This window comes from Pelophylax lessonae (assembly GCF_965119305.1).
Source record: "Pelophylax lessonae genome assembly, chromosome: 3".
Lineage (NCBI taxonomy): Eukaryota > Metazoa > Chordata > Amphibia > Anura > Ranidae > Pelophylax > Pelophylax lessonae.
Window position 1 is genome coordinate 67,834,457 of NC_138770.1, and position 22,444 is coordinate 67,856,900.

The following is a 22,444-nucleotide window of genomic DNA, read 5'->3' on the forward strand; positions in this document are numbered from 1 at the left end:
TAACAAAGTAAAACACACATACAGGGGCGGACGTACAGGGGTCGCAGGGGGTCGCCATGGTGACCGGGCCCCATGCTGCAGGGGGCCTGAGAGGGCCCCCTGTATGTATAGAGATGAATTACTGCACACTTCAGCTTAAAATCATTTAAAAGTCCTTAAAAGTCCATAAACTCAAATAGGCAATACCTTGAAGCACACTCACGTACATATATCCACACACATATAAAACACACACACACACACACATACATACATACATGCACGCACATACAGTACACACACATACATACATACATGCACGCACATACATTACACACACATACATACATACATGCACGCACATACATTACACACACATACATGCACGCACATACATTACACACACATACATACATACATACATGCACCTACATACAGTACACACACATACATACATACATGCACGCACATACAGTACACACACATACATACATACATGCACGCACATACAGTACACATACATACATACATGCACGCACATACAGTACACATACATACATACATGCACGCACATACAGTACACACACATGCATACATATATGCACGCACATACAGTACACACACATACATACATACATGCACGCACATACATTACACACACATACATGCACGCACATACAGTACACATACATACATACATGCACGCACATACAGTACACACACATGCATACATACATGCACGCACATACAGTACACACACATACATACATACACGCACATACAGTACACACACATACATACATACATGCACATATGCACACACATACATACACACACATACATACAGTACACACACATACATACACACACATACAGTACACACACACACACATACATACATACACATACATACAGTACACACATACATATATAGATGCACATATGCACACACATACATACACACACATATATAGATGCACATATACACACACATACATACACACACATACATATATAGATGCACATATACACACATACAATACACACACATACATATATAGATGCACATATACACACATACATACACACACATACATATATAGATGCACATATACACACACATACATACACACACATACATATATAGATGCACATATGCACACACATACATACACACACATACATGCATATAAATACATACATACAGAAAGCCTTTTTAAAAGACGGCAGAGAGAGGACTGTTGTACCTTCCTGCCGGGTATTGCACTGTAGGGGGAGGCAGAGAGCACAGCACACTCTGCTTTCACTTTGCTATGTGAGAGACCAGCTCCTTCAGTGCCGATTTATTGGGGAGCTCGGGTCTCAGCTGCACTTGCCGCTCCTCATCTCTATACATACAGGGGCCCCTCTCAGGCCCCCTGCAGCATGGGGCCCGGTCGCCATGGCGACCCCTGCGACCCCTGTACGTCCGCCCCTGGGACATGGGATGGAGGAGAAGGGACTGAAGGAGAAAGAGGACATGGGATGGAGGGGAGGAGACTGGAGGAGGAAGAGGACGTGGGATGGAGGAGAGGGGACTGGAGGAGGAAGAGGACATGGGATGGAGGAGGGGGGACTGGAGGAGGAAGAGGACATGGGATGGAGGAGAGGGGACTGGAGGAGGAAGAGGACGTGGGATGGAGGAGAGGGGACTGGAGGAGGAAGAGGACGTGGGATGGAGTAGAGGGGACTGGAGGAGAAAGAAGACATGGAATGGAGGAGAGGGGACTGGAGAAGGAAGAGGACATGGGATGGAGGAGGGGGGACTGGAGGAGGAAGAGGACATGGGATGGAGGAGAGGGGACTGGAGGAGGAAGAGGACATGGGATGGAAGAGAGGGGACTGGAGGAGGAAGAGGACATGGGATGGAGGAGGGGGGACTGGAGGAGGAAGAGGACATGGGATGGAGGAGGAAGAGGACATGGGATGGAGGAGGGGGGACTGGAGGAGGAAGAGGACATGGGATGGAGGAGAGGGGACTGGAAGAGAAAGAGGACATGGGATGGAGGAGAGGGGACTGGAGGAGGAAGAGGACATGGCAGAGGCGTAACTAGATTGATCAGGGCCCCAGTGCAAGAAATCACGAAGGGCCCCCCCCCCCCCCCCCGAAAAAACATTTTTTTGACACTTTTTTTTCCCCCAATGTATAACAAAGTAAAACACACATACAGGGGCGGACGTACAGGGGTCGCAGGGGGTCGCCATGGTGACCGGGCCCCATGCTGCAGGGGGCCTGAGAGGGCCCCCTGTATGTATAGAGATGAATTACTGCACACTTCAGCTTAAAATCATTTAAAAGTCCTTAAAAGTCCATAAACTCAAATAGGCAATACCTTGAAGCACACTCACGTACATATATCCACACACATATAAAACACACACACACACACACATACATACATACATGCACGCACATACAGTACACACACATACATACATACATGCACGCACATACATTACACACACATACATACATACATGCACGCACATACATTACACACACATACATGCACGCACATACATTACACACACATACATACATACATACATGCACCTACATACAGTACACACACATACATACATACATGCACGCACATACAGTACACACACATACATACATACATGCACGCACATACAGTACACATACATACATACATGCACGCACATACAGTACACATACATACATACATGCACGCACATACAGTACACACACATGCATACATATATGCACGCACATACAGTACACACACATACATACATACATGCACGCACATACATTACACACACATACATGCACGCACATACAGTACACATACATACATACATGCACGCACATACAGTACACACACATGCATACATACATGCACGCACATACAGTACACACACATACATACATACACGCACATACAGTACACACACATACATACATACATGCACATATGCACACACATACATACACACACATACATACAGTACACACACATACATACACACACATACAGTACACACACACACACATACATACATACACATACATACAGTACACACATACATATATAGATGCACATATGCACACACATACATACACACACATATATAGATGCACATATACACACACATACATACACACACATACATATATAGATGCACATATACACACATACAATACACACACATACATATATAGATGCACATATACACACATACATACACACACATACATATATAGATGCACATATACACACACATACATACACACACATACATATATAGATGCACATATGCACACACATACATACACACACATACATGCATATAAATACATACATACAGAAAGCCTTTTTAAAAGACGGCAGAGAGAGGACTGTTGTACCTTCCTGCCGGGTATTGCACTGTAGGGGGAGGCAGAGAGCACAGCACACTCTGCTTTCACTTTGCTATGTGAGAGACCAGCTCCTTCAGTGCCGATTTATTGGGGAGCTCGGGTCTCAGCTGCACTTGCCGCTCCTCATCTCTATACATACAGGGGCCCCTCTCAGGCCCCCTGCAGCATGGGGCCCGGTCGCCATGGCGACCCCTGCGACCCCTGTACGTCCGCCCCTGGGACATGGGATGGAGGAGAAGGGACTGAAGGAGAAAGAGGACATGGGATGGAGGGGAGGAGACTGGAGGAGGAAGAGGACGTGGGATGGAGGAGAGGGGACTGGAGGAGGAAGAGGACATGGGATGGAGGAGGGGGGACTGGAGGAGGAAGAGGACATGGGATGGAGGAGAGGGGACTGGAGGAGGAAGAGGACGTGGGATGGAGGAGAGGGGACTGGAGGAGGAAGAGGACGTGGGATGGAGTAGAGGGGACTGGAGGAGAAAGAAGACATGGAATGGAGGAGAGGGGACTGGAGAAGGAAGAGGACATGGGATGGAGGAGGGGGGACTGGAGGAGGAAGAGGACATGGGATGGAGGAGAGGGGACTGGAGGAGGAAGAGGACATGGGATGGAAGAGAGGGGACTGGAGGAGGAAGAGGACATGGGATGGAGGAGGGGGGACTGGAGGAGGAAGAGGACGTGGGATGGAGGAGAGGGGACTGGAGGAGGAAGAGGACGTGGGATGGAGGAGGAAGAGGACGTGGGATGGAGGAGAGGGGACTGGAGGAGGAAGAGGACGTGGGATGGAGGAGAGGGGACTGGAGGAGGAGGAGGACGTGGGATGGAGGAGAAGGGACTGAAGGAGAAAGAGGACATGGGATGGAGGAGAGGAGACTGGAGGAGGAAGAGGACGTGGGATGGAGGAGAGGGGACTGGAGAAGGAAGAGGACATGGGATGGAGGAGGGGGGACTGGAGGAGGAAGAGGACATGGGATGGAGGAGAAAGAGGACATGGGATGGAGGAGAGGGGACTGGAGGAGGAAGAGGACATGGGATGGAGGAAGGGGGACTGGAGGAGGAAGAGGACATGGGATGGAGGAGAGGGGACTGGAGGAGGAAGAGGACATGGGATGGAGGAGGAAGAGGACATGGGATGGAGGAGGGGGGACTGGAGGAGGAAGAGGACATGGGATGGAGGAGAGGGGACTGGAAGAGAAAGAGGACATGGGATGGAGGAGAGGGGACTGGAGGAGGAAGAGGACATGGGATGGAGGAGAAGGGACTGAAGGAGAAAGAGGACATGGGATGGAGGAGAGGAGACTGGAGGAGGAAGAGGACGTGGGATGGAGGAGAGGGGACTGGAGGAGGAAGAGGACATGGGATGGAGGAGGGGGGACTGGAGGAGGAAGAGGACATGGGATGGAGGAGAGGGGACTGGAGGAGGAAGAGGACGTGGGATGGAGGAGAGGGGACTGGAGGAGGAAGAGGACGTGGGATGGAGTAGAGGGGACTGGAGGAGAAAGAAGACATGGAATGGAGGAGAGGGGACTGGAGAAGGAAGAGGACATGGGATGGAGGAGGGGGGACTGGAGGAGGAAGAGGACATGGGATGGAGGAGAGGGGACTGGAGGAGGAAGAGGACATGGGATGGAAGAGAGGGGACTGGAGGAGGAAGAGGACATGGGATGGAGGAGGGGGGACTGGAGGAGGATGAGGACATGGGATGGAGGAGGGGGGACTGGAGGAGGATGAGGACATGGGATGGAGGAGGGGGGACTGGAGGAGGATGAGGACATGGGATGGAGGAGGGGGGACTGGAGGAGGATGAGGACATGGGATGGAGGAGAGGGGACTGGAGGAGGAAGAGGACATGGGATGGAGTAGAGGGGACTGGAGGAGAAAGAAGACATGGGATGGAGGAGAGGGGACTGGAGGAGGAAGAGGACATGGGATGGAGGAGAGGGAACTGGAGGAGGAAGAGGACATGGGATGGAGGAGCGGGGACTGGAGGAGGAAGAAGACATGGGATGGAGGAGAGGGGACTGGAGGAGGAAGGGGACATGGGATGGAGGAGGGGGGACTGGAGGAGGAAGAGGACGTGGGATGGAGGAGAGGGGACTGGAGGAGGAAGAGGACGTGGGATGGAGGAGAGGGGACTGGAGGAGGAGGAGGACGTGGGATGGAGGAGGAAGAGGACGTGGGATGGAGGAGAGGGGACTGAAGGAGAAAGAGGACATGGGATGGAGGAGAGGAGACTGGAGGAGGAAGAGGACGTGGGATGGAGGAGAGGAGACTGGAGGAGGAAGAGGACGTGGGATGGAGGAGAGGGGACTGGAGGAGGAAGAGGACATGGGATGGAGGAGGGGGGACTGGAGGAGGAAGAGGACATGGGATGGAGGAGAAAGAGGACATGGGATGGAGGAGAGGGGACTGGAGGAGGAAGAGGACATGGGATGGAGGAAGGGGGACTGGAGGAGGAAGAGGACATGGGATGGAGGAGAGGGGACTGGAGGAGGAAGAGGACATGGGATGGAGGAGGAAGAGGACATGGGATGGAGGAGGGGGGACTGGAGGAGGAAGAGGACATGGGATGGAGGAGAGGGGACTGGAGGAGGAAGAGGACATGGGATGGAGGAGGGGGGACTGGAGGAAGAAGAGGACATGGGATGGAGGAGAGGGGACTGGAGGAGGAAGAGGACATGGGATGGAGGAGAGGGGACTGGAGGAGGAAGAGGACATGGGATGGAGGAGAGGGGACTGGAGGAGAAAGAGGACATGGGATGGAGGAGAGGGGACTGGAGGAGAAAAGACAAGGGATGGAGGAGAGGGGACTGGAGGAGAAAAGACAAGGGATGGAGGAGAGGGGACTGGAGGAGGAAGAGGACGTGGGATGGAGGAGAGGGGACTGGAGGAGGAAGAGGACATGGGATGGAGGAGAGGGGACTGGAGGAGGAAGAGGACATGGGATGGAGGAGAGGGGACTGGAGGAGGAAGAGGACATGGGATGGAGGAGGGGAGACTGGAGGAGGAAGAGGACATGGGATGGAGGAGAGGGGACTGGAGGAGGAAGAGGACATGGGATGGAGGAGAGGGGACTGGAGGAGGAAGAGGACATGGGATGGAGGAGAGGGGACTGGAGGAGGAAGAGGACATGGGATGGAGGAGGGGAGACTGGAGGAGGAAGAGGACATTGGATGGAGGAGAGGGGACTGGAGGAGGAAGAGGACATGGGATGGAGGAGAGGGGACTGGAGGAGGAAGAGGACATGGGATGGAGGAGGGGAGACTGGAGGAGGAAGAGGACATGGGGTGGAGGAGAGGGGACTGGAGGAGGAAGAGGACATGGGATGGAGGAGAGGGGACTGGAGGAGGAAGAGGACATGGGATGGAGGAGGATGGCATGGGATGGCCTGTCTAGCCTGCCACAGTGCCCTGCAGGGTAGGGTGGCTGTCGGCTGCTTGATTTAAAATTTCCACCCACACATCCTTTTCACATACAAAGCAAATGGGCTGCACAGAGTGTGAGTGGGCACAGGGAGGGAGGGGCAATACACCTCTCCTATACTGACTCTGGGTGAGTGCCCAAATACCCAAATGGTCAGTCCACCCTTGCTTCCTACTTGATTGTGTCACCCGGGTGCAGTCCGCATCCCCAAAGTGATGCTATTGTACTAATATGCACTGCATACTAGTACATTATGACTTAGCCCCGGTTCACACTTGTGCGTGTGCGGGGTTCGCATGTAATGTCGGAGCGCACTGCTCCGACATTACATGCGATCGGCTGTGCGGTGCGAATTTAGCCATACAGTTTGTATGGCTAAATTCGCACCGCAGCCGCAGCAAACACGCACAGGGACCCTTTTTGGCAACCGCATCAGGATCGGATCGCACATCGGTTCACACTTGTGCGATCCGATCCTGTGCGAACTGCACGATCGCACTGCGATATGCGATCAAACTGGGGGTGTCGTTAACATTACATTGACACCCCCAGCGTTTCGCATATGGCAGTGTGAACTGCCGGGGGTGCGTGTGCGATGCGGGAACAGGCTGCGGATTCGCAGCCTTCCCGCATCGCATAAATGTGAACCGAGGCTTAAACCTGCAAGGGGTCACTTTTTCTTTTATTTTACCTTCCCAAAGTGGTTGTAAAGGCTGTAAGTTTTTTTTACTTTCATGCATTCTAAGTTGAAGGTAAAAAACCTTCAGTGCGCAGCTCCCCCCTCAGCACCCCCCAATACGTACCTAAGCCCGATCTCAATCCAGCAATGTGTGGGAGACCCGAGGCTCTCCTGGGTCTCTCCCTCCTGATTGGCTGAGATGCAGGAGGCACTGGATGACACAGAGAGCTGGCTTGGGAGCAAGCATGCATGAGTGCCCTCACAGAAAGTGGCTTGCTATGGGGGCTCTTGGCAAGGGCCCAAAGCGCCAGTGGGGGATCCGAGAAGAGGAGAATCAAGGCTGCTCTGTGCAAAACCATTGCACAGAGCAGGTATGCCATTTTTGTTTTTTAACCACTTGCCGACTGTCCACAGTATATTTACTGCGGCAGTCAGCCCCTCACAGGCAAAGTGACATAGGACTACGTCGCTAGCCTGTGAGGCTCTAGGGGGCGGGGGCGAGCGCGCGCCGCCGGAGGCGCGCTCCTGCACATCCCCGCACGCGTGACCGGCGGCACCGATGTCCGCCGGCCACTCGCAATTTCTCCCGGTGGAGAGGGAGAAGGCCAGGCGGCTAATGTAAACAAAGCCGCCTGTCATTCTCCCCTGTGTAAGAACAGAGATCATATGGTCCTGCTATGTAGGATCGTATGTCTCTGTTGTTACACCACAAGCAACACCCCTTTACAGTTATAATCACGCCCCTAGGGACACACTTAACCCCTGCATCACGAATAAAGTTAACCCCTTCCCTGCCGGTGTCATTTTCACAGTAACAGTGCATATGTATAGCACTGATTACTGTAGTAATGTCACTGGTAACCCCAAAAGAGTCAAAAATGTCAGTCAAGGGTCCGATCTTTTCGCCGCAATGTCGCAGTCCCGCAAAAAAAAAAAAAAATCTGCAGATCGCCGCCATTACTCGTTAAAAAAAAAAAAACAACAAAAATGACAAATATCTTTCCCGTAGTGAGTAGATGCAATAACTTTTGCGCAAACCAATCAAAATACGCTTATTGTGATTTTTTTTTACCAAACATATGTAGCAGAAAACAAATTGGCCTAAAATGTTAAAAAATTTAGATTTTTACATTTTTTTGGGGGAATTTCATATAAAAAAATGTGAAAAATATTGTTATTTTTGCAAAATTTACGCTCTTTTTATGTTTATAGCGCAAAAAGTAAAAAAATCGCACAGGTGATCAAATACCACCAAAAGAAAGCTCTGTTTGTGGGAAAAAAAGGACGTCAATTTCGTTTAGGTACAGCGTCGCACGTCCACGCAATTGTCCGTTAAAATCACGCAGTGCCGAATCGCAAAATTGGGCCTGGTCAGGAAGGGGGTAAAATCTTCTGGGGCTTAAGTGGTTAAATAAAAAATTTTCCTTTACAATCACTTTAAAGTGCAAGTTCACCTTTACAGAAAATCTGGACCGCCTCCCCATTCCCGCGATACTGTAATCCAGGGATCCCGCTATGTCAGGGACCGGAATGCAGCTTCTGCGGTCCGGGGATTTGAAATCCCCGTGGCTTAATCTCCTTACCGTACTTTTTACATTAATGGACAAGACACATTCTAATTGGTAAGCACTGTAACATGGACAACGCTGACCAATCAGAATCCGTCTAGTTTGTCCCGTCAGAGGAAGCCAGGAGGATTTCAAATTCCCAGACCAGAGAAGCGGCGTTCCGGTCCCTGACAGAGCAGGATCTCAGGACTACGGCGGGACCGGGAAGGGATGGAGAAGGGGTCCAGTGTAAGGTCCCCTTACAGATTTTCTGTAAAAGTGAACTTACACTTTAAGGAGACTTTTTCTACCGCTTTAAAGTATAAAAAGACTTAAGTTCAGATATTCATCCCTGAAGACTTCAGCATGATGAAACGCGTAGGGTGGGGCTTTTTTGGCGTAATGCAGGATAGGTTAAAGAGGGGTGGGAGAAAGGGGTTGGGGGTGGGTTATTAGTTGCCAGAAGATGAGCTTTTTTTGTTTTTATCTACATTTTATTCATCTTACATGGGCCATTAGTGATCAGCACATATTAGGAAAATCTTTTGCAGGCTGAAGGTGGGACTCTGGACATGTGTAAAAGTGGTCCATCAGATACAGTACTGAACACAACAATGGTGGAAGCCATGTTTCGGGGTGTCACTTACCCTCTTCCTGTGGGTCATTTTCCTTTTTTACACGTATCAGCAGGAAGTCTGAGCTGTGAGCAGGGAATCCTGGGAATAAAAGGACAACTATAATGTATGTTATAGGGCCAAAGGAAAGGAATATGCCAGGCTCTAATAACTAAGCAAGTGCCTAAAAATGCTAAAGCTGAAGTTTAATACACTGATATTTTCCCATTCCTGGTTCCACCCAGCCTTATTAAAACCACGACCTCTGGAAGATTTACCTCCCTTAATGACCATGCCATTTTTTTGCAATAGGGCACTGCGTTACTTTAACTGGTAATTGCGTAGACATGCTGTACCCAAATAAAATTTCTTTTTTTTCCCCCACAAATAGAGCTTTCTTTTGGTGGTATTTGATCACCTTTTATATTTCGCGCTAAAAAAAAAAACAAAAAAAAAAACGAACAACAATTCTAAAAAAAAAACAAAACAATATTTTTTACTTTCTGCTGTAGAACATTCCCAATAAAAAAATAATAAAAATAAAAATCTAATTTTCTCATCATTTTAGGCCAGTTTGTATTCGGCTACATATTTTTGGTAAAAAAAAATCCCAATAAGCGTATTTTGATTGGTTTGCACAAAATGTATCGCGTCTACAAACTTTGGGAAAGATTTATGTCATTTTTATTTATTTATTCTTTACTAGTAATGGTGGCGATCAGCAATTTTTAGCGGGACTGCGACATTGCGGCAGACAGATCCGAAACCTAACTGACACTTTTGGGGGGACCAGTGAAATTACGTATATTGATTATAAGTATTGATTATACGTATAAGTGTATATTGGTTTGTACAAAAGTTTAGCGTCTACAAACTATGGGATATTTTTATTGATTTTTATTTTTTACTAGTAATGGTGGCGATCAGTGTCTTATAACGGGACTGCGATATTGTGGCCGACAAATCGGACACTGACACTTTTTGGGGGCCAGTGACACGAAAACAGTGATCAGTGCTTAAAATATGCATGGTCACTGTACTGACACTGGCAGGAAAGGGGGTTAACATCAGGGGCGATCAAAGGATTAAATGTGTGCTTAGGTTGTGCTTACTTAGTGTGTGGGAGGTGCTTTTACCAGGGGAAAGCAAAGATCCATGTTCCTGATTTACAGAAACACAGGATCAATACCTTCCCCTTTGACAGAACAACAATCTCCCTTACATAGGCAGATTGTCATTCTGCCTGTGTAATCGGCGGGTGCCGGCGGACATTGGAGTCCATCCGCTGCTAGGCTCCCGATGTGTATAATCACAGAGGGAGCGGGTTGCTGACGGTGCATGAGCGCACTTCCCAGACCCGGAAGTGTCAGGTGCAGAGCAGCTGCCCTGACGCAGTATATGTGCGTAATTTTCTTACCTGAGCCTGATCTGATCCAGAGAAGGCAGCAGCTCCAGCCGCTGTCTCCCTCCTCATTGGGCAGAATGAGAACAGTGAGAGCCATTGGCTTCTGTAAATCAAATGCTGTGACGCGGAGGCGGGGCAGAGTCCCGCTGTCTGTGTCAATGGAGGCAGCATCGGGGCTCGGAAACGAGCACACATGGGTGCCCCCATGAAAAGCAGCTTTCAGTGGGGGCACCCGCCAAAGAGGAGGGGCCAGGAGCCCCGGCGGGGGACCCGAGAATAAGAGGATTGGGTCTGCTCTGTGCAAAACCATTGCACAGAGCAGGCAAGTATAGGCATTTTTTTTTTTACTTAAAATAACAAACACACACATAACAAGGCTTTAATACCACTTTAAGGTAAAAAAAAATCTGTGTCCAGTATCTCCCCCCCCCCCCGGCTTATACTTACAGTTTCTGAGCCTGATCTCAATCCAGCACTCTCTCCCAGGGCAGATTGCTATCAATCAAATCCTATGACGAGGGAGCAGTAGGCGGATCAAAGCCACATTGTCGCTCTATGGATGCAGGCAGCGAGGCTCGGGAGGGAGACTGCACAAGTACCCTCTTTAGATAATGGCTTGCTGGGGGGGTTCTTGGCAGGGGGGGGGGGGCCAGACGCGCTGATGGGGGACCACAATAGATGAGGATCGGGGCTGCTATGTGCAAAACTATTGCACAGAGCAAGTAAGATAACATGTTTGTTATTAATGTGATTGTAATGGCAGAAGGTTTTTTTTTCTTTGCGTCTTAACCACTTGCTGACCGCCGCAAGTACATTTACTGCGGCAGTCAACCCCTCCTGGGCAAAGTGACGTAGTACTGCGTCGCTCGCCCAGGAGCCTGTCGGGGGCGAGCGCGTGCCGCCGGAGGCACGCTCCCGCCCCTGCTCGTTCACTGAGGTCCCCGTGCAAGTGACCGGCGGCCCTGATGTCCGCCGGTCACCCGCGATCTCCCGCTGGAGAGGGAGAAAGGCAGGCGGCTGATGTAAACAAAGCCACCTGTCATTCTCCCTGGTGTAACAGCAGAGATCATACGATCCTGCTATGTAGGATCGTATGTCTCTGTGGCTACATCAAAAGCCATACCTCTCTACAGTTAGAAGCACGCCCCTAGGGACACACTTAACCCCTTGATCTCTAGTAAAGGTAACCCCTTCCCTGCCAGTGTCATTTTTACAGTAACAGTGCATATGTATAGCACTGATTACTGTAGTAATGTCACTGGTACTCCCAAAAGTGTCAGAAATGTTAGTCAGGGGTCCGATCTGTGCGCCGCAATGTCGCAGTCACGCAAAAAAAAAAAAAAAAAAAATCGCAGATCGCCGCCATTACTAGTTAAAAAAAAAAAATAAATAAAAATTACATAAATCTTTCCCTTAGTAAACGCAATAACTTTTGCGCAAACCAATCAAAATACGCCCATTGCGATTTTTACCAAAAATATGTAGCAGAAAACAAATTGGCCTAAAATGTTAAAAACATTTTGATTTTTACATTTTTTTGGGGGGGAATTTCATATAAAAAAATTTGAAAAATATTGTTTTTTTTCAAAATTTACACTCTTTTTTTGATTATAGCGCAAAAAGTAAAAATCGCACAGGTGATCAAATACCACCAAAAGAAAGCTCTGTTTGTGGGAAAAAAAGGACGTCAATTTCCTTTGGGTACAGCGTCGCACGACCGCGCAATTGTCTGTTAAATTCACGCAGTGCCGAATCGCAAAATAGGCCCTGGTCTTTGAGCAGCCAAATCCTCCGGGGCTTAAGTGGTTAACCACTTCCGGCCCGCCCTATTACAGAATGACGGCGGGAATGTGGTTGAGTTATCCTGACCGGACGTCATATGACGTCGGCAGGATAACACAGCTCTGGGCGGACGGAGGCTCTTTACCATGTGATCAGCCGTGTCCAATCACGGCTGGTCACATCGTAAACAGGAACAGCCGTTGATCGGCTTTCCTTAGTTCGTGCCTGACAGGCATGAGTAAAGGAGCGCCGATCGGCGGCTCCCCTGACAGGGGGGGGGGGGGTCGGCACTGGTAATCAGATCATTGATTACCAGTGCAGACCCTCGGGGGGGGGGGATGCCACTAGATCCACCAGGGATGCCCACTATGACCCCAGGGATGGCACTATGACCCCAGGGATGCCCACTATGGCCACCAGGGATGGCAATCAGCGCTCAGGGAGCCCCCCATTGCCCTCCCCATCAGTGCTGCCCACAAGTGCCCATCATTGCCATCCTTTAGTGTCACCCACCAGTGCCCATTATTGCCCACCAGTGCCGCCTATCAGTGCCCATTAGTGCCCATCAGTGCCGCCCATCAGTGCCGATCAGTGCCCACCAGTGCCGCCTATCAGTGCCCATTAGTGCCCGTCAGTGCCACCTATCAGTGTCCGTCAGTGCCACCTATCAGTGTCCATCAATGCCGCCTATCAGTGCCCAGCAGTGCCGCCTATCAGTGCCCACCAATGCTGCATATCTGTGCTACCTATCAGTGCCACATATCAGTGCCGCATATCAGTGCCGCCTATCAGTGCCACCCCATCAGTGCCACCCCATCAGTGCCACCCCATCAGTGCCACCCCATCAGTGCCTCCTCATCAGTGCCTGTCAGTGCAGTCTCATCAGTGCAGGAAAAAACGTATTTATTTACAAAATTGTATAACAAAAAACTTTTTTTTTTTCAAACTTTTCGGTCTTTTTTTATTTGTTTAGCAAAAAGGAAAAAACCCAGAGGTGATCAAATACCACCAAAAGAAAGCTCTATTTGTGGGGGGAAAATGACCTAAATTTGGTGTAGGTACAGTGTTGCATGACCGCGCAATTGTCATTCAAAATGCAACAGCGCTAAAAGGGGAAAATTGGCCTGGGCAGGAAGAGAGGGAAGTGCCCGGTATTGAAGTGGTTAAAGCGGAGTTCCAGTTGGGGTAAAAAAAATTAAATAAAGTCAGCAGTTACAAATACTGTGGCTGCTGACTTTTAATATATAGACACTTACCTGTCCAGGGAGCCCGCAATGTCAGCACCACAGGCAATTTTCGGATCGGCTGCCGCCGCCATTCCTTCTTCTAAGGGAAACCGGCAGTGAAGCCTTTTGGCGGAACTCCACTTTAATGCATTCTCTGCATTAGGATCCAAAGCCTTCTGTATGCAGCAGTCCCCCTCAGCCCCTCTAATACTTACCTAAGGTCCCTCTAGATCCAGCGATGTTGCAGGAGTGTCTCAGCTGCCCAGGACTCCCCTCCTTATTGGCTGAGACAGCAGTGCGGCACCATTGGCTCCTGCTGCTGTCACAGTCAGTCAGCCTATGAGGAGAGAGAAGGAGGGGGCTGGGCGGGGCCACGCTCTGTTTCTGAATGGACACAGGGAGCTGCGGCTTAGCTCGGGTGCCCCCATAGCAACCTGGCTGAGGGGCCAGGAGCACCAAAGAGGAACCCGAGAAGAGGAGGATCTGAGCTGCCCTGTGCAAAACCACTGCAAATTGGAGGGAAGTATAACATGTTTGTTTTTTTAAAGTTAAATAAAGAGAGAATTTAAAATCACAGAAAGGGAAAAAAAGAAGAAGAAGAAGAAGAAACAACAAGGAAGAAGAAGGAACAAGGAAGAAGAAGAAAGAAGAAGAAGGAACAAGGAAGAAGAAGGAACAAGGAGGAAGAAGAAGAAGAAGGAACAAGGAGGAAGAAGAAGAAGAAGAAGGAACAAGGAGGAAGAAGAAGGAACAAGGAGGAAGAAGAAGGAACAAGGAGGAAGAAGAAGGAACAAGGAAGAAGAAGGAACAAGGAAGAAGAAGGAACAAGGAAGAAGAAGGAACAAGGAGGAAGAAGAAGAAGGAACAAGGAGGAAGAAGAAGAAGGAACAAGGAGGAAGAAGAAGGAACAAGGAAGAAGAAGGAACAAGGAAGAAGAAGGAACAAGGAGGAAGAAGAAGAAGGAACAAGGAGGAAGAAGAAGAAGGAACAAGGAGGAAGAAGAAGGAACAAGGAAGAAGAAGAAGGAAGAAGAAGAAGGAACAAGGAGGAAGAAGAAGGAACAAGGAGGAAGAAGAAGGAACAAGGAACAAGAAGAAGAAGGAACAAGGAAGAAGAAGGAACAAGGAAGAAGAAGGAACAAGGAAGAAGAAGGAACAAGGAAGAAGAAGGAACAAGGAAGAAGAAGAAGAAGGCACAAGGAGGAAGAAGAAGAAGGAACAAGGAGGAAGAAGAAGAAGGAACAAGGAGGAAGAAGAAGAAGGAACAAGGAGGAAGAAGAAGAAGGAACAAGGAGGAAGAAGGAACAAGGAGGAAGAAGAAGAAGGAACAAGGAGGGAGAAGAAGAAGGAACAAGGAGGGAGAAGAAGAAGGTACAAGGAGGGAGAAGAAGGAACAAGGAGGGAGAAGAAGGAACAAGGAGGGAGAAGAAGGAACAAGGAGGGAGAAGAAGGAACAAGGAGGGAGAAGAAGGAACAAGGAAGAAGAAGAAGGAACAAGGAAGAAGAAAGAAGAAGAAGGAGGAAGAAGAAAGAAGAAGAACAGACAGGTTTTTTATTCAGAAGAGACATACTGTGCCTCTTGTGCATTAAAGCTCCTTAGCTGCCTATCCTCTGCAGTACACTAAGGCTCTATTCACACCTGATCACAGGTGGAATCGCTGTGATTTCCATCCACATTTTTAAATAACTGCAAAGCGCAGGCCGCTTTTGCGATGCCATTAATTCTTAATGGAACCCCAATCGTCCAGCGATTGTCACACGGTAAGTCACGCTGCAGTCACAACGTGCTACGCTTGTTGCTCAAAAAGGAACATGAGCTTCTTTTTGGCAGCAGGGTTGCACATTGCGATTTGCGGCACAATTGGGGTGCCATTAAAAGAATTGGCATTACAAACGCGTCTCACGTTTTGTAGCGATTTGAAATCAGGTGTGAATGGAGCCTAAGCTGTGCATGTGCAGCTCCGTGCACAATTTCAGCAATGCTGTAAAGCATGCTCAGGAGTGATGTAACCTCAACCCGGTCAAGAGATTGGAATCCAGAAGCCGTCCGGCTGAAAATGACAGCAGCCAGAAGGGAGCTCTGGGACACCGCAGCGATAGAGTGAAGGTAAGTATAGACCATGGGTCTCCAAACTATGGCCCTCCAGTTGTTCAGGAACTACAATTCCCATCATGCCTAGTCATATCTGTGAATGTCAGTTTTACAATGCCTCATGGGACCTGTAGTTACGCAACAGCTGGAGGGCCGTAGTTTGGAGATCCCTGATATAGACCCACTTTAAGCCTCACATAATGATATAGAAGGAGATGGTATGACTCACCCCCAAATCCAGACCCGAACTCCTCCTTCACACATAGTGGGGTGCCTCCACTCAGCAGGATGTTGGAGTTAGGAGCCAGGAATCCTGGAAAGGAAAAAGTGACAGCTTTTGGATAACATGCACCAACATACCGCGGTACCTGCACTGCAATGACTGTGTCACTTACCCAGCGAGGATACCGCCTCATAGTTGTCCTTCATCACTGCCTGGTACAAGGTCTTCTGCCACTTCTCCAGCATCTGCCACTCCTCCTCCGAGAAATGTACTGCCACATCCTCAAATGTGATAGGTTCCTGGGAAAAGGAGAAGGAGAGACTGTCACTGACACCCATCTGTAACATAGAGGGCCATACGCAGGACATACATTACATGGCATATAATAGGGCCAGGCACTTTCACCCCCTTCCTGCCCAAGGCCAGTTTTCAGTGTTGTTACACTTCGTTTGACAACTGCGCGGTCATGCAACACTGCACCCAAACTACATTTTTGTCATTCTTTTCACACAAATAAAGCTTTCTTTTGGTGGTATTTAACCACTTTAATACAGGGCAGTTACACCCCCTTACTGCCCAGGCCAATTTTCAGCTTTTAGCGCTGTTGTATTTTGAATGACAATTGCGCAGTCATGCAACGCTGTACCTAAACCAAAATTTATGTAATTTTTTCCCCCCACAAATAGAGCTTTCTTTTGGTGGTATTTGATCAGGTTTTTTTTTTTTTGGTACACAAATAAAAAAAGAGCGAAAAGTTTGAAAAAAAAAAATAAGTTTTTTTGTTTAGGTTATAAAATTTTGGAAATAGATACGTTTTTCCTGCACCGATGAGCACAGATGAGGCCGCACTGACAGGCACTGATGAGGTGGCACTGATGAGGCACTGATATGCAGCACTGATATGCAGCATTGGTGGGCACTGATAGGCGGCACTGATGGGCAATAATGGGCACTGGTGGGCAGCACTGATAGATGGCAATGGTGGGCAGCACTGATAGGGAGGGCACCACTGGCAGGCTCCCTGAGCCCTGATTGCCATCCCTGGTGGCCATGGTGGGCATCCCTGGTGGTCATCCCTGGTGGTCATGGGTGGGCATCCCTGGTGGCGCCCCCCAGGGTCTGCACTGTTAATCGATGCTCTGATTACCAGCACAGACCCCCCCCCCCCCCCCTGTGAGGAGAGCCGCAGATCAGCTCTCCTCTACTACCTGTCAGGCACGAACTGAGGAAAGCCGATCAACGGCTCTTCCTGTGTACTATGTGACCAGCTGTGATTGGACACAGCTGGTCACATGGTAAAGAGCCTACGTTAGTAGGCTCTTTCCCGAGATCGGTGTGTCAGTGTGACACACCACAGCACCGATCGCGGCCTGGGGGCGCGCAGAGTGCATTATCATGCACAGGGTCATATGACGGCGGATCAGGATAATGTAACCACCTTCCTGCCATCAATTGCCTATAGGGCGGGCGGGAAGTGGTTAAAAGAGGAAGTAAACTCTTCCTGTTTTTTTTCCCCCTGCAAAGTAAATGCATAATGTGCTAGTATGCATCCCATACTAGCACACTATCTGACACTTACCTGCGAAGCCCGCGTTGTCCAAGCTGGTCTTATTTAAAAGTCTTATTGTATTCCCTTTCTATGAAAAGTTTGTTCGTTATGCTAGGGTCACCCGTACAGTATTTGTACGTTGCTATCCTATCCCCCCTCAATGGTCTCTTCTCCAGAGAGAATAGGTTCAGTGCTTGTAGTCTTTCCTCATAGCTGATGTCCTCCATTCCCCTAATTATTTTTGTTGCCCTTCTCTGGACTTTCTCCAGTTCCAGCACATCCTTCCTGAGGACCGGTGCCCAGAACTGGACAGCATACTCCAGATGTGGCCGGACCAGAGTCTTGTAGAGAGGGAGAATAATCTCTTTATTTCTGGAGTGAATCCCCTTTTTTATACATCCCAGTATTCTGTTCACTTTGCTTGCAGCCGCTTGGCATTTCATGCCACTGCCAAGCCTGTTGTCTACCAGTACCCCCAGGTCCTTTTCCATCCTAGACTCACCCAGAGGTTTCCCCCCCAGAAAGTAGCTTGATTTCGCAGTACTGATGCCCAGGTGCATTCTTTTACATTTTTCAACATTAAACCTCATCTGCCATGTAGTTGCCCACCCCATTATTTTGTTCAGATTCTCTTGTAAGGTTTCCACATCCTGCATAGAAGATATTGGCAAGCTTAGCTTAGTATCATCCGCAAATACTGAGATTGTACTAAATATCCCCTCCTCTAAATCATTTATGAATAAATTAAACAGGATTGGTACCAGGACAGAACCTTGGGGGACCCCACTTTCCACACCCGCCCAATCCGAGTACTCCCCATTAATCACCACCCTCTGTACTCTCCCCTGGAGCCAGTTCTCTATCCAGGTACTCACCTTATGGTCCATACCTATCTTCCTTAGTTTGTACAGTAAGCGTTTGTGGGGAACGGCGTCAAAGGCCTTTGCAAAGTCCAGATACACCACATCCACAGGCTTACCTTTATCTAGATGGCAGCTCACTTCATCATAGAAGGTTAATAGATTGGTTTGGCAAGAACGATTTTTCATGAATCCATGCATACTACTACTAATAATACCATTTTCATTACTAAAGTCTCAGAGGCGGCTCTAGGCTTTGTGAGGCCTAAGGCAAAACTTGGACATGAGGCCCCACTCACGCCCATAATGGGAAAAAAATAAAGCGATAAAAATTAACTGTATAAATTGCATATATTAAGAGCCTTAACCTTTGTACTATGAATTCACAGTTTCTAGAATTTTCTCTAACCAATTCTTCTTTAATCAAAGATCATTAAACATCGGGTATGTATGTATGAATATATGTCTGCTCTTACATCACAGTCCCCAGCATTTCCATATAGGTCATGATTCCCTGAGTCCCTCCTTACATCAGAGTTCAGTGTCCCCCCCTTACATAAGAGTTCTCCTTTAAATCAGATTCCCCCCAGCATCTCCTCCTTATATCAGAGTCCACAGAATTCCTCTTAACATTAGAGTCCCCCTCGTAAATCAAATTTCACAGAGCCTCCTTTACATCAGAGTCTCCAGAGTTTCCCCCTTACACTGTAAGAGGGAACTCTGAAGACTCTGATGTAAGAGGAGTTCTGGGAACCCTGATTTTGGGAGAATGTTGGGGACTCTGAAGTAAGGGGAGTTCTGGAAACCCCGATTTAAGGGGAAGTGCTGGAGACTCTGATGTAAGGAGAGTTCTGGGAACCCTGATTTGAGGGGTAAAGCTGGGGACTCTGGTGTAAAAGGGAACTCTGTGGTCACCAAAGCTCCCCCTTGCATCAGAGTTTCCAGAGACCCCCTTACACTTCTCTTCCTCAGTCCGCCACAGTCTAGGGCACGACAAGTCCCACTGCAGAAGGCTGCCATACCTGAGTCCCCACAGAGGGCACTGTAAATTCCAGTATAGTGCACTGCCATTCCTCCCTGAGGAATGGAAGCCTGCTATGCTTGGACTTGTACTGCTCTCTGTAGGGGACTGAGGAACTACTGCCTGCTATGCCAAGACTTGTAGTGCCCTCTGTGGGGACTAAGGCATGGCAGCCTGCTATTCTGGAACTTTTAGTGCCCTCTGTGAAGGACTGAGGATTTCTCAGTCCTCCACATTCTAGGGCACTATAAGTTCCAGCATAGTGGGCTGTCATTCCTCAGTCCCTCACAGCTGGGGGGAAAAACAACAGAGTTAAACATCTAAAGAACAACTCCAACCAAAACTACCAATAATGTACAGAGTCCATATGATATATAATGTCACAGCCCCGCTACCCCTCACCTTCCACCTTGGGTGCTGTCATTGTGTAGGGCAAAGGGCTCCAGCTCCACCATGTTTGGCTTTGATGTCAGATATGCAGGACTGGCTCAGCTCCACTCTCTTCCCTGGCAACTGACTCTGGCGTCACGGGGGGCCTCTCCTCCTCCCCCAGCCACCCAAGGGCCCTCTCCTTCTCCCCCAGCCACCCAGGGGCCCTCTCCTTCCCCAGCCACCCAGGGGCCCCTCTCCTTCCCCAGCCACCCAGGGGCCCCTCTCCTTTTCCTCCAGCCACCCAAGGGCCATCTCCTTCTCCCCCAGCCACCCAGGGGCTATCTCCTTCTCCCTCAGCCACTCAGGAGCCCTCTACTCCTCCCTCAGCGACCCTCTCCTTCTCCCTCAGCCACCCAGGGGCCCTTTCTTTCTCCTTCAGGGGCCCTCTCCTCCCTTAGCCACCCAGGTCCCCTCTCCTTCTCCAGCCACCCAGGGGCCCTTTCCTCTTCCCCTAGCCACCCAGGGGCCCTTTCCTCTTCCCCTAGCCACCCAGGGGCCCTCTCCTCTTCCCCTAGCCACCCAGGGGCCCTCTCCTCTTCCCCTAGCCACCCAGGGCCCCTCTCCTTTTTCCCTAGCCACCCAGGGGCCCTCTCCTTTTTCCCTAGCCACCCAGGGGCCCTCTCCTTTTCCCCTAGCCACCCAGGGGCCCTCTCCTTTTCCCCTAGCCACCCAGGGGCCCTCTCCTTTTCCCCTAGCCACCCAGGGGCCCTCTCCTTTTCCCCTAGCCACCCAGGGGCCCTCTCCTTTTCCCCTAGCCACCCAGGGCCCTCTCCTTTTCCCCTAGCCACCCAGGGACCCTCTCCTTCTCTTCCAGCCACCCTCTCCTCCCAGCCGCAGTGAAAGGACTGCACACTGCTGCAACTTTTATATCCGAGGATTTAAAACAATCTTTTACTTGGGAGATTTTCCTGACTGCGCCCTTCTAAATTTTGTCGCTCCGCCACTGGCTGCAAGGCCCCTGTAGGTGCGAGGCCTTAGGCGATCGCCTAATTTGCCTAATTAGAGAGCCGCCTATGTAAAGTCTTGTATGTGGTCCCTTAATATCCCCTCCAAAATCTTGCAGACTACAGATGTTAGGCTGACCGGCCTATAGTTACCCGGGATATATCTTGGCCCTTTTTTAAATATTGGTACCACATTGGCTTTTTTCCAATCAGCTGGCACCATACCTGTCTGTAGACTATCCCTAAAGATCAAGAATAATGGTCTGGCAATCACCTGGCTGAGCTCTTTAAGAACCCTCGGGTGCAAGCCATCCGGTCCCGGTGATTTATTTATGTTAAGTTTCTCTAGTTTGGTTCTAAGTCTATTCTCTGTTAGCCATGGTGGTACTTCCTGAGGTGTATTATTTAGATTAGCCTTACCAGTTGGGTTAGTGTAGCCCCCCGATTCTTCTGTGAAGACTGAAGAGAAGAAATTATTTAACACTTCCGCCTTTTCTCTGTCCTCTGTGGCCATATTCCCTTTGTCGTCTTTTATGGGGCCAGTGTGTTCTGGCCTCGCTTTCTTACTGTTTATACACTTAAAGAATTTTTTTGGGGTTCTTTTTATTCTCTTCCGCTATGTGTCTGTCGTGTTCTATTTTAGCCGCCCTGATTTCATCTTTACATTTCTTATTACACTCTTTGTAATGCTTGTATGCTGCCAATGACCCCTCAGTCTTGTATTTTTTGAAGGCCTTTTCTTTAGCACTAATATGCATTTTTATGTTGGAGTTTAGCCACCCAGGGTTTAGTTTTGCTCTTTTAAATTTGTTTCCCTTTGGAATGCACTGGCCAATCCCTTTGTTTAGTATGCTCTTGAAGCACTCCCATTTTTCCTCCGTGTTCTTTGTTCCCAGGGTTCTATCCCAATTGATATTTTCTAGCAGAGAGCGCAGTTTGGGGAAATTGGCTCTTTTGAAATTCAGTGTTCTTATATTACCCTTGTGTTTCCTATTACTATGATTAATACTGAAACTAATTGACCTATGGTCACTGTTTCCTAAGTTGCCCCGTATTTCTATATCCGTGAGCAGGTCTGTATTGTTGGTAATCAGTAGGTCAAGTACCGCATTGTTTCTTGTCGGTGCATTCACCATCTGACCCATGAAATTGTCCTGCAGAACATTTAGGAACTGCCGAGCCTTGGCTGAGTGTGCGGTCCCTTCTGCTCAGTCTATATCTGGATAATTAAAGTCCCCCATTATA

At 49.1% G+C, this 22,444-nt stretch overlaps 1 protein-coding gene across 1 annotated transcript in view; it reads right to left on the reverse strand.

Annotated features, from left to right (window-relative positions):
• The window catches only part of LOC309550332 (uncharacterized protein), a gene marked incomplete at both ends in the record, with an annotated part of 34,114 nt that overhangs the window by 5,688 nt on the left and 5,982 nt on the right, over window positions 1-22,444 (reverse strand). Inside the window, 3 exons of the mRNA XM_082250729.1 lie at window positions 9,700-9,768; window positions 16,400-16,483; window positions 16,566-16,731. Coding sequence (XP_082106855.1) covers window positions 9,700-9,768; window positions 16,400-16,483; window positions 16,566-16,731 — 319 coding nt within the window. The remainder of the gene's footprint in view (window positions 1-9,699; window positions 9,769-16,399; window positions 16,484-16,565; window positions 16,732-22,444) is intronic.